Source organism: Tachysurus fulvidraco, chromosome 1 (genome assembly GCF_022655615.1).
Source record: "Tachysurus fulvidraco isolate hzauxx_2018 chromosome 1, HZAU_PFXX_2.0, whole genome shotgun sequence".
NCBI classification, from domain to species: Eukaryota; Metazoa; Chordata; class Actinopteri; order Siluriformes; family Bagridae; genus Tachysurus; species Tachysurus fulvidraco.
Genome location: NC_062518.1, coordinates 26797525 through 26807896, shown reverse-complemented (window position 1 = coordinate 26807896; position 10372 = coordinate 26797525). Strand labels below are relative to the sequence as shown.

At 36.0% G+C, this 10372-nt stretch overlaps 1 protein-coding gene across 1 annotated transcript; it reads right to left on the bottom strand.

Annotated features, from left to right (window-relative positions):
* Positions 1-4514: 4514 nt before the first annotated feature.
* Positions 4515-6941, bottom strand: klf17 (Kruppel-like factor 17). The gene is made up of 3 exons (XM_027169564.2): positions 6749-6941; positions 5732-6587; positions 4515-5389 (listed from the first exon to the last, which is right to left on the bottom strand). Exons 1-3 carry the CDS (start codon positions 6833-6835, stop codon positions 5214-5216), a joined length of 1119 nt encoding a protein of 372 aa, XP_027025365.1. The 5' UTR covers positions 6836-6941; the 3' UTR covers positions 4515-5213.
* Positions 6942-10372: the final 3431 nt, after the last annotated feature.

Below are 10372 nucleotides of genomic sequence, written 5' to 3'. Positions count from 1 at the left end.
TAGTATGTTTTTGTATGCTGTAAAGTTATAGTTTCCTTTTTACTGGAACTGATGAGACCAAACCTTTGGGATAAATTGTAATGTTGCACACATCATGACTTCATTAATGCTTCTGGAAATGAATGAGCACAAATCCACAAAGGCAACTCCAAAATCTAGTGGAAAGCCTTTCCAGAAAAGTGGAGGTTATAATAACAACAATAACCACATGGTAGAACAACAGTGTGTTAATGCCCATGTTTTTGGAATGGGTAAATATGGATGTGATGGCCTGATGTCCACACACCACACACAAAAACTAGCTGTAACTAGTAGTTATATTTAATGACATGTCAGTTCTAATAAACAATATGAATGACATGAATACAATTAAACTCGTGTAATGCAATGTGAATAATACATGAGAAAATAATTAATTGATCAAAATAAATGAATATTTAATGAATTAGTGATAAATAAATCACATACAAGTCACATGACATTAAATGAATCTTGAGAGGAAACAAAATCATTGAAAATAAAAAGACTGCAGAAAGAAAGAAAGATAGAAAGAAAGAAAGAAAGAAAGAAAGAAAGAAAGAAAGAAAGAAAGAAAGAAAGAAAGAAAGGAATTGTGTAAAAAAGAAAAGACAAAGATAAATAAGAAGAACTAGAAAGTCAACATGTCTAGTATAACACAATCCATAACAGGGCTTATAACTTAATATGTTGTTATCCTCGATGATGGGAAGGAGACATACCAAAGATATGCCATGAGTTTAAAAAAAAAAACACCACCTACCTTTTTGATACGGTGTGATAAGACATTGTTAACTCATTCTTTCAACTAGACTGGCAAGAATATTACTTTCTTATATTACACATGAAAATAACAGTATAGAATGTTGATGAATAAAAACTGTGTTGAAATGATTGGTGAGGTGTGTATATGTAGGTTGGTGTGCAAACAATATGGCTGCCACCTGTCAGTCAATATTAATGAGACAGAGCGTTATTTATTCAGCACTAACTTATGAGTGCTTGCATGGAGTTGCACGAAATTTGTAAGGCATATACATGAAGAAGTTTCTGATTTGTACGGTAGAGCTAAGGTTAGATAATTATTTCTCTGACATTGTATGTCTCAGTTACAATGTTGTATGCTGCACATATGTTCTAAGTTGGTGAATGATAATGATCTAATCAACTATTAAAAAAACGTAGCAACCACCATCCAATCAGCTTTCAGCAGACATTTGACAGTGAGTTATCATGAAACTTGAATGGAAGCTCCAGGTACTAAATAAAGCAAGCCCAGTCAAATTGGGTATGCTATATTAATTTTTCCCAACATGAAAATATCAAAAATCTTATATTTTGGTAAATTATAGTTGTAAATTTTTTAAATAAAACAGATGTCCCTAGTTTTCTGACACCAAACTATAGAAAATGGCCTTTTGGGCCATTTAGCCACAGTCTCGATGGGGTGGAGCTGGATTACTCAAATTTCTGTGATTCAATATTGTTTATATGGAAATGATTTGGGTTTTGTTATACACGGGTTGAATTTAGTTCAAATAGAAATAGTATGTGTGGAATAAATATTTAGCAAAGTAGTTTATTTGCTAGATTTTTTTTAATTAAATGAATTTATGTTTGGGTATGGTGGCTTAGTGGTTAGCACATTCGCCTCACACCGCCAGGGTTGGGGTTCAATTCCCGCCTCCGTCTTGTGTGTGCGGAGTTTGCATGTTCTCCCTGTTTCCTCCGGGTACTTCGGTTTCCTCCTCCCGGTCCAAAAACATGCATGGTAGGTTGATTGGCATTTCTGGAAAATTTATAGTAATCATTTATGTAGTTGTGTAGTGACACACATAGTTATAGCATTCATGTATGTAGTTATGTAGTGTGTTGTGACACACTATTTACTACCCAGTTTATAGAGTGCAGTTTTTTCAACTCTCACGTATTCATGACTCATGTTTGCTGAGTATTACAATTCAAATACATTTTATTTGCATAGCATTATTGCTCTTTTAATAATGAATATTGTCAAAAAGCAGCTTTACAGAAAAAATATAAATCCCCGATATAAATTCTAAATATCTAATTGTATTTTAAATGAGTAATCTAGGAACAATGATGACAAAGAAAATCTCCCTGAAACAAGAGGAGAAATAAACCTTGAAAGTAACCAGACTCATCTGGGTGTTTTTAGCTTAGACTTAAATACTGAGACTAAGTCCTGAATGCTAATCGGAAGGCTGTTCAATAAATGTGGGATTTGTTTCGAAAAAGCATTTACATCACCAAGAGCTGTAGACTTCACTTTTCGAGATACCCAACAAAGAGCCTGTAACTTTTGATGGAAGTAAGCATTTCAGGTCATATAAGGATAAAAATTCTACCAGTACTTTAGAGGGATTTATAGGAAATATTCTCTTAAACAAGTGCTTTACAAGTAAAAGAGATAATATTTATCAAGATAATTTAAGTCATAGCTTAATCAAAGGTGCTGGCTGTGTATGATCTAATTTTATATTAATCAGGGTACTTAATCAAAATTTCTACATTATTATTTTGATAACAGAACAGGCACAGTCTCAATATAGGGGAGCCAGAGTGACTACCACACTATTGGTTTTGCCTGCTTTTCTGCTTCCTCGCCTTGTCTCTGGATTGTCACAGATTAACTACGCCTGTTTTATGAGTCTATGATCTTTGTTAAAGAAATTAGGGCAGCACTTTTCCAAATGGAATGGATTCAATCCTGCCCTAACTCGCCAATCTTGCAATCAAAAGTATTTACAGCATCCATAACTTGCTGTAAGATACATCACAACACCACACTGGGATGTGGCCAGAGCATATTTCTGCATCAGACATCACCTTTGCTAATTTACCTCATTATTTTACGCTGATTTACGCTACTTTACCTCTACATCAATGTTACTCTTAACAACCTGAGACAAAAAAGTATACATCATTAAATCCTAGGTCCTGAAAAAAATTCCTTTGAAAATGTGTGCTTGCTTATGTCCGTAAGATTACCTGATATATCAGACACTCCGGCTCCCAGAATAGATCTAACTGAAGCTGCTGGTTCCCCTAAAGGCCTAGCTAATTTTAATTGATTCTCCTATAACCAGAGCTCTTTCAGTTTTCTCAGCAGGTGTTTCACTGAGGACAGCAAATCTGTGCTCCGTGGGTGCTGCTGTTCTGTTTCTGTGAAATATAAACCCTAGAAAAGTTTATATTCACCCTTTTTATTAGTTACTGTATGTATTCTTCCCCCTAGAACTATTTGTTTTGCATACATTTGTTCAATGATAATCCATTTTTATGTAGATGTACTAAAATCATCATTCATTCATTCTCTACCGCTTATCCGAACTTCTCGGGTCACGGGGAGCCTGTGCCTATCTCAGGCGTCATGGGGCATCGAGGCAGGATACACCTGGACGGAGTGCCAACCCATCACAGGGCACACACACTCTCATTCACTCACACACTCCAGACAATTTTCTAGAGATGCCAGTCAACCTACCATGCATGTCTTTGGACCGGGGGAGGAAACTGGAGTACCCGGAGGAAACCCCCGAGGGGGAACATGCAAACTCCACACAGTTTGGAGGCGGGAATCGAACCCCGACCCTGGCGGTGTGAGGCGAATGTGCTAAACACTAAGCCACCGTGCCCCCATTTAAAATCATCATAATTCTCTAATTTGTAATAATGAGAGTATAATATGTATAATTTTTTTTTCAAACCTATAAAAAGATTTGCATGAACTAGGTATTATTTGCACACTAGCTAAACAGAGTTTAAAAGGATCCAGAACAAGTTTTGTCCACTCACTTTTGTCCAGTAAAAGCATGAAGTATGAGTAATAAATCAGATCAAAACAAATTCAACTCAATAAATCTTAATACGTATTGCTTATTAGATGAGTATTACAGTATGTGCATACTGTCAGTGATGGCTTATTTTTATTTGTTGTGATGATTTCTAATACGAGAACTAAAGTAGGGTTAGATTGTAATTAAAAAAAAAATTTGTAAAGTTGAATTGAGCCAGTAGATGGCGACATTGGCAAGAAAAGAGTAAATTTAGTGAATCTTCCAAACGGTGTGATAGAGCCACCACCAGAGAATTTTATTTTTTTTATTTTTTATTTTTTATTTTTTTGGGCATTTTGATTAGTTCCTGATTAGGGGTGACTTAAATATAAACAAATATAATAACTTATAATCTTACATCAAGTGGCCTGATGCACAATTTCTAACCAAGCAGGCAGTCCAGAAATTTAGTTTGTGGGTACATGGTGTGGTGTATATTACTCTTGCTTCATCTTACACTATTTGTGTTGGGAGCCATGTATTGTATTGAAGGGTATAGTTTTTCACACCCTTGTGTACAGCACTACAATACTGAAGGCACAAACTGCTACTTGCTTTAACTGTATATGTGTATGTAATCCATGTATGCAATTACTCTTGACTTGAAATTTAAAAATAAATGAGTCAGCCAGGTTATGATTTTTCAACTTTTTGTATTTTAAAACTTTGTCAGGGGTTATATACATAAAAAAGCACAATATTCAAGTATGTAGTATACAAATGTTTAAAATATTTGCACAGACATGTCATTTTGATAAAAAAGAAAAACTGATTGAGTACCTGATGTGAAAGTCCTTGAGTTCACATTGAATTGTATATGAACAGATCGCAAAACTCAATGTACAAAAAAGGGGAATAAGATCCTGAATTCTACTAAAAACCCCAAATGCCAAATCCCCCCATCTCAGCCTGAACAAATAAAGACAAAAAAGCAATATATACAAAAATATGGGTCCTGCCCTGTTTCTTTACAAAGCTGTCTTCGATGTTTGCACAAAATAATTTATATATTGTTTTTTTTTTTTCAAATCTATCTTCTTCTTAAATACTGCTATAATTTAAATCTGACACAATCCTTGTCATATTTACAACCCTGCTGCCCAAACACAGGTAAAGGAGTAGTTCATAAAGAAAAAAATAGTTTACACAAGTTTTGGTGATGCTAATTAGTGGTCATGAGCTTCCATTATTTGTTAGGTACATTAGCTAAGGAGCTCCAGTGCAAAACTAGTTAAATATTAATGTGAGGTAAGGGGAAGGTGTGTATGAATTAGCCTTTTCTCCTTGAACCACTTCTCCGATTCTAATAAATGTCCTTTCAAATAAGGCATGTTTTCACATGTGTCTCTTCATGTGCAGCGCAAGGTGGTCAGAGCGGGAGAATGCCCTCTCACAGAGGTGGCACTGGAAGGGTCTGTGACCGGTGTGTTTCCTGTAGTGGCGGGTCAGCTCGTCGGAGCGGGCGAACTTCCAGCCACATCCCTCCCAGGTACAGTGGTATGGCTTTTCACCTGTAGAGCATGAACATAGGACTGGTTACATATCAATGCTTTCCCAGTGAGGAAAAAATTGTCCAATGTCCATGTTACTAAATAATACAGAACATAAACATATCCACTGTGGCGTTAATATGTTTTTATGGTTAAAACTTTATTTTTTTTGTTGGTTAGTTTTGGAAGATGCCTTACATTATTTTCTTTTTCTTTTTTTCTTTTTTTATCCACCACATCACCAATAGGGGGCGCTGTGCCATCTTTAATTACCTATTACATTTATCTGTTATTTGTGTATTTGAATAATTCTCCATCTTATTAAAAGGATAAAACTGCCTGTGGGTTATTAGCTTCACTTACCAGTGTGCGTCCGCATGTGCGCCTTCAGGTGCGAGCTCTTCGTGTAGGTTTTCCCACAGCCCGCAAACTCGCAGTTGTGCGTGGCGGCCCGTCTCCGAGCCCACGCGCGCCTTCCCCTCTTCGGTCTGCTCTCCTCAGTGCCATAGAGCTCGAGCAACGGTGATGATGGTGGCGTGAGCACTGTGCCTGGCATACCCGGGTGATGAGCCCTCATAGGCTCCGTAAAAACGGCGTAGTGTCCATGATAGTGTTGCGTGCCGTGATACTGCGGTGGATAGGGATAGTGCTGTTGCTGCTGCGCCACGTGCACGTTCACCTCCCGGGACACGTCGTGTATATGCTGAACAAACGGCTGCACGGGAGAAACACCGTGAACCTTCTGTCCATAAAAGTGTCCCGTGTAGTCGTTGGCCATCATACATGGCTGCTCGCGGCGCTCGGTCTTTATTTTGTAAGCGTGTGGACTGGCGAGGTGCAAGTGCGCGTGACTTCTGGTGTCCAACATGCTCAAATCGGTGTATTCCGGTGTATCAAAATGTCCTTTTGGGTTGTAGTCTTGAGCTGTATCTGGTCGGTAGCCCATGCCTGGGCTTAGAAGCTCAGCTACAAGGCCATGCGCAGAATCGGCGCTGTCGTACGCAGCGCTGCAACTCTCCGGTGATTCTGGTAACGGATACGCCGGGGTAACGGAGGGAGCCTCATTCTGTGATGCCATCGAGTTAGACAGAATAAACTCGAGATCCAGAAACCTGGACAGCTCGTCCTCGTCCTTGTTCAGTAGCGGGGACTCTACGATGCTGAATTCAACTTCGACGCGGGGTTTTGTCCCGATTTCGGAGTGATCAGTGGACCATTCCTATAAGACACAAATATAACTTTAGTCATGCATTCTTTAAAAGTCAGATGGATTGTTTTAATGTATTTCTTTTTAAATTAAAGACTGTTTAAAGACAACATAAAACTGCTATTAGATCTAGTCTATATTAAACAAACTTTGTAACATTTTTTTTTACTTACTCTTAGGATTTCAGCATGTTTTTCATCCAAAATCTGAGTGCTGGAAAATCCAGCAATGGGTGGCAGAAGCGCATCGGCCAGAGCCATCCTTTGCAAACAACCTAAACAATTCACCAAGTTTACTTTCTCATCCGGGCAAAGGGAGCAGGAGTTGACACCACAGCGCTGACGGTGCGAGTACCTCCAGTGCGCTCGCCTGGGACCTTTAAGACAGGGTTTGAAAGACACGTGGGCGTGTCCTCGTGACGTAGGACGCAGCGAACCCACCTCTTCAGTCTTTGGTGAAGGTGTTCAGATCTCAGACCGTCAGTAAACATCGTTTTAATAGTTCAATGGCAAGATTTTGTTTGGGTAGATAATTAAATAGATTTATGTACCAGTCTTGCATTCACTCCATATAGAGTTTTCTATTTGTGTGTCTAAATAAGACCTGTGTGTGTGTGTGTGTGTGTGTGTGTGTGTGTGTGTGTGTGTGTGTGTGTGTGTGTGTGTGTGTGTGTGTGTGTGTGTGTGTGTGTGTGTGTGTGTGTGTGTGTGTGTGTGTGTGTGTGTGTGTATGTATGTACTACAAAAAGCACAATCTGATCGTAATAACAAATATAAATATCTCATAGAATTAAGTATCTCAAAATCTTAAAAATATCTCATTTTATCCTAGCATGTAAAATACTTTTTAGTCACTATAATAAACAACAGCTTTATGGAGCCCTCAGTGTGGAGTAACCAATGCATTTGTATTTGCACTACGCTGTTCACTGTATGCATGTGTATGCAAAATAGCTAATTCATTTCATTTGATCTATGAGATATTTGTGACTTAAATATTAAAAGTTAACAAAACAATTTAAAAAGTCACTTGTTACGGTTCGTTATAATGTTTTGAAGAGCTAAGCACACATAGGGGGCGCAAGTTTCTCTGAACAATAATCAGTCCAATCGATTACAGCGCAATACGGTGCCAGTTTTTTGGGGGTTTTTACGCACGGTCACAAACGCACACAGAGAGTGAAAGTTAACAGAAATAATAAGAGTTTAAAAGTCACTTGTAACGGTTCGTTAAAATATTTTGAAGAGCTAAGCACATATAGGGGGCGGGTGTTTCTCTGAACAATAATCAGTCCAATCGATCACAGCGCAATACGGTGCCAGTTTTTTGAGGTTTTTACGCATAGTCACTGACGCACACAGAGAGATTCATAATCTGCCATGAAAGTAAACAGCGGAAGAATCACACACAGACACGAACACACATATTAAAGGTACACTGACTTAAACATTGGCAGATTCAGAACAAATAAATGGCCATCCTCCTTACAGATGTAAACAAGAAGCAGAAACACTGGCTGCGCGGTGGCATTGTGAGCAAACAAAAACCTGTAAAATGAAGTTTACCCTGCGAGTTTCGACCAGCAGATCGAGCTTTCATATTGAAATGAAGCTGATCCAGAGTAAAGGTGAAGAAACGCAGGAGGCCTGATATTAATTTGTCCGAATCGAATATTCACAACTAATTAACACGTGAAAGACTAGCTGTGAAATCTCGGAACCATCGAAACAACATGATAATCTTAATGTCAAACAACGGACTCAACGCAAGTTAATGATGACAAAGTAAATAAGCCTATTCTTTCATTTGATTAGTATGCAAATAAGGAATTTTTGATACCGAAATCATGTTAAAGTAAGGTTGGTAGTGTGAACTACGAACCTACTCATCATCATCATCTCCATCACCATCATCAGAACAATGATGAAATGTTCTGCACAGACACAAACTATTTCAAGCAGTATTCAATCATTTCGTTTGTTAACATCCCCATTACTCTGAAGCACGTTTTTATTTCGTAATTAACATCTCATCATTTTAAGCATTGTATGTTTTTTTTAAATAATGGTTGAACCGTAAACTGTAGGCTTGATATTTTACCTGCTAAATGTTAAAGATTCAACAACACCACCATCAGATTTTCACATTTATATATAATAAACAGGAAATTTTTGTTTTGATCAGCCCCATTTCTGAAAGATCTGGATTTCTGAAAAATAAATAAATAAGACATATATTATAACATACTTTATACTTTTAGATTTACTACTCTCTTATTTCGTTCTTTTCTTATAAATAAGTAAATAAATAGTAATAATAAAAAATTAATCATATCTCTCATATATATATATGTGTGTGTGTGTGTGTGTTTGTGTGTGTGTGTGTGTGTGTGTGTGTGTGTGTGTGTGTGTGTGTGTGTGTGTGTGTGTGTGTGTGTGTGTGTGTGTGTGTGTATAAATGTTTATAATGATAATGATACGCTATAAATTACTTCATTACAAGCAAGCCTTCAGACAAATTTTAATGAAATGTTATTGGATGAATGTTAAATTCTTTCTTTGTGCCGTGTTTCGGGGTTTAAAACAATGTGGAAATCTATAAACAAACAAACAAAAACAAACTGGTGAAATAATAATAATAATAATAATAATAATAATAATAATAATAATAATAATAATAATAATAATAATAATAAAATGTTGTGTCTTCTACATGCCACCGGAGTGAATAAATAAAAGTGCAGATTCAAGTCTGTGTTCAAAGAGAAAAGGAAGTTCCTTCTCTTTTTCCCCTAAACACAATTAAACAGATTGTAGTATGATTGCACTTTTGGCAGACAGAGAAGTTTCCTTGTGAATGCGGTTTCATTTTACAAGATGTAGTCAGATAAGTGAATATAGTCCACGCTTCGTTTACTAAACAGCCTGCATGTTGATGCTGTTGGAAAACTAACGGGAAACTGACCTGAGTTTCGTTTGAGGAAGATTACAGAGACGGAAAGAAACCAACACGTGTCCAATCTCACATGATAAATCAACGTTGTCAAATAAGTCTGAATACAATTGTAAAAAAAAAAAAATCGTGTCTTCTGATATTATTATTATTATTATTATTATTATTATTATTATTATTATTATTATTATTATTATTATTATTATTGTTGTTGTTGTTGTTGTTTTTGTTGTTGTTATTGTTATTATTATTATTATTATTAATAATAATAATAATAATAACAATAACAATAATAATAATAATAATAATACTTTAGAATTTAGTTATTATTATTAGTACTTTAGAAAAATCCGTAGATAAGTATCCATCCATAGATCCTTACAATTCAGCTTTTTAAGAACATAATACAATTATTCTAATATCATTATATTATTATGTGAATATGCACAATAATTTGGGCTAAGCTTTGACGTAATTCCATTAGTGACTCTACATATAAGTCCATTGAAATATAGTCTTCTTTGTGTAAAATGTGTGGTTTGTGAATGCTTTGGGTGTCATCTGGGTGTCAGCTGCATGATATGCTGTTATGCTTATTATTATTATTATTATTATTATTATTATTATTATTATTATTATTATTATTATTATTATTATTATTATTATTATTATTATTATTCAGAAAGTGTTGTGTAAAAGTAGTCGCTTTTTATGTACAATTTATTAAGTAAACCTTAGACATAAGAAAATGGAATTATAGACTTCTAAATGTTTAAAAATATATATAACTCTCCAATTCTGCTTTACAAATGACATTTATCATTCATGAGTTTGTTGTTGATAAG

What these genes read in the sequence shown, in the direction of transcription:
- klf17 (XM_027169564.2), bottom strand. Translation starts at nt 6,835, where the DNA reads ATGGCTCTGGCCGATGCGCTTCTGCCACCCATTGCTGGATTTTCCAGC. An exon ending in AACATGCTGAAATCCTAAGA is followed by an intron (nt 6,588 to 6,748) that starts GTAAGTAAAAAA and finishes TGTGTCTTATAG; the next exon opens with GAATGGTCCACTGATCACTC. An exon ending in GCACATGCGGACGCACACTG is followed by an intron (nt 5,390 to 5,731) that starts GTAAGTGAAGCT and finishes CATGCTCTACAG; the next exon opens with GTGAAAAGCCATACCACTGT.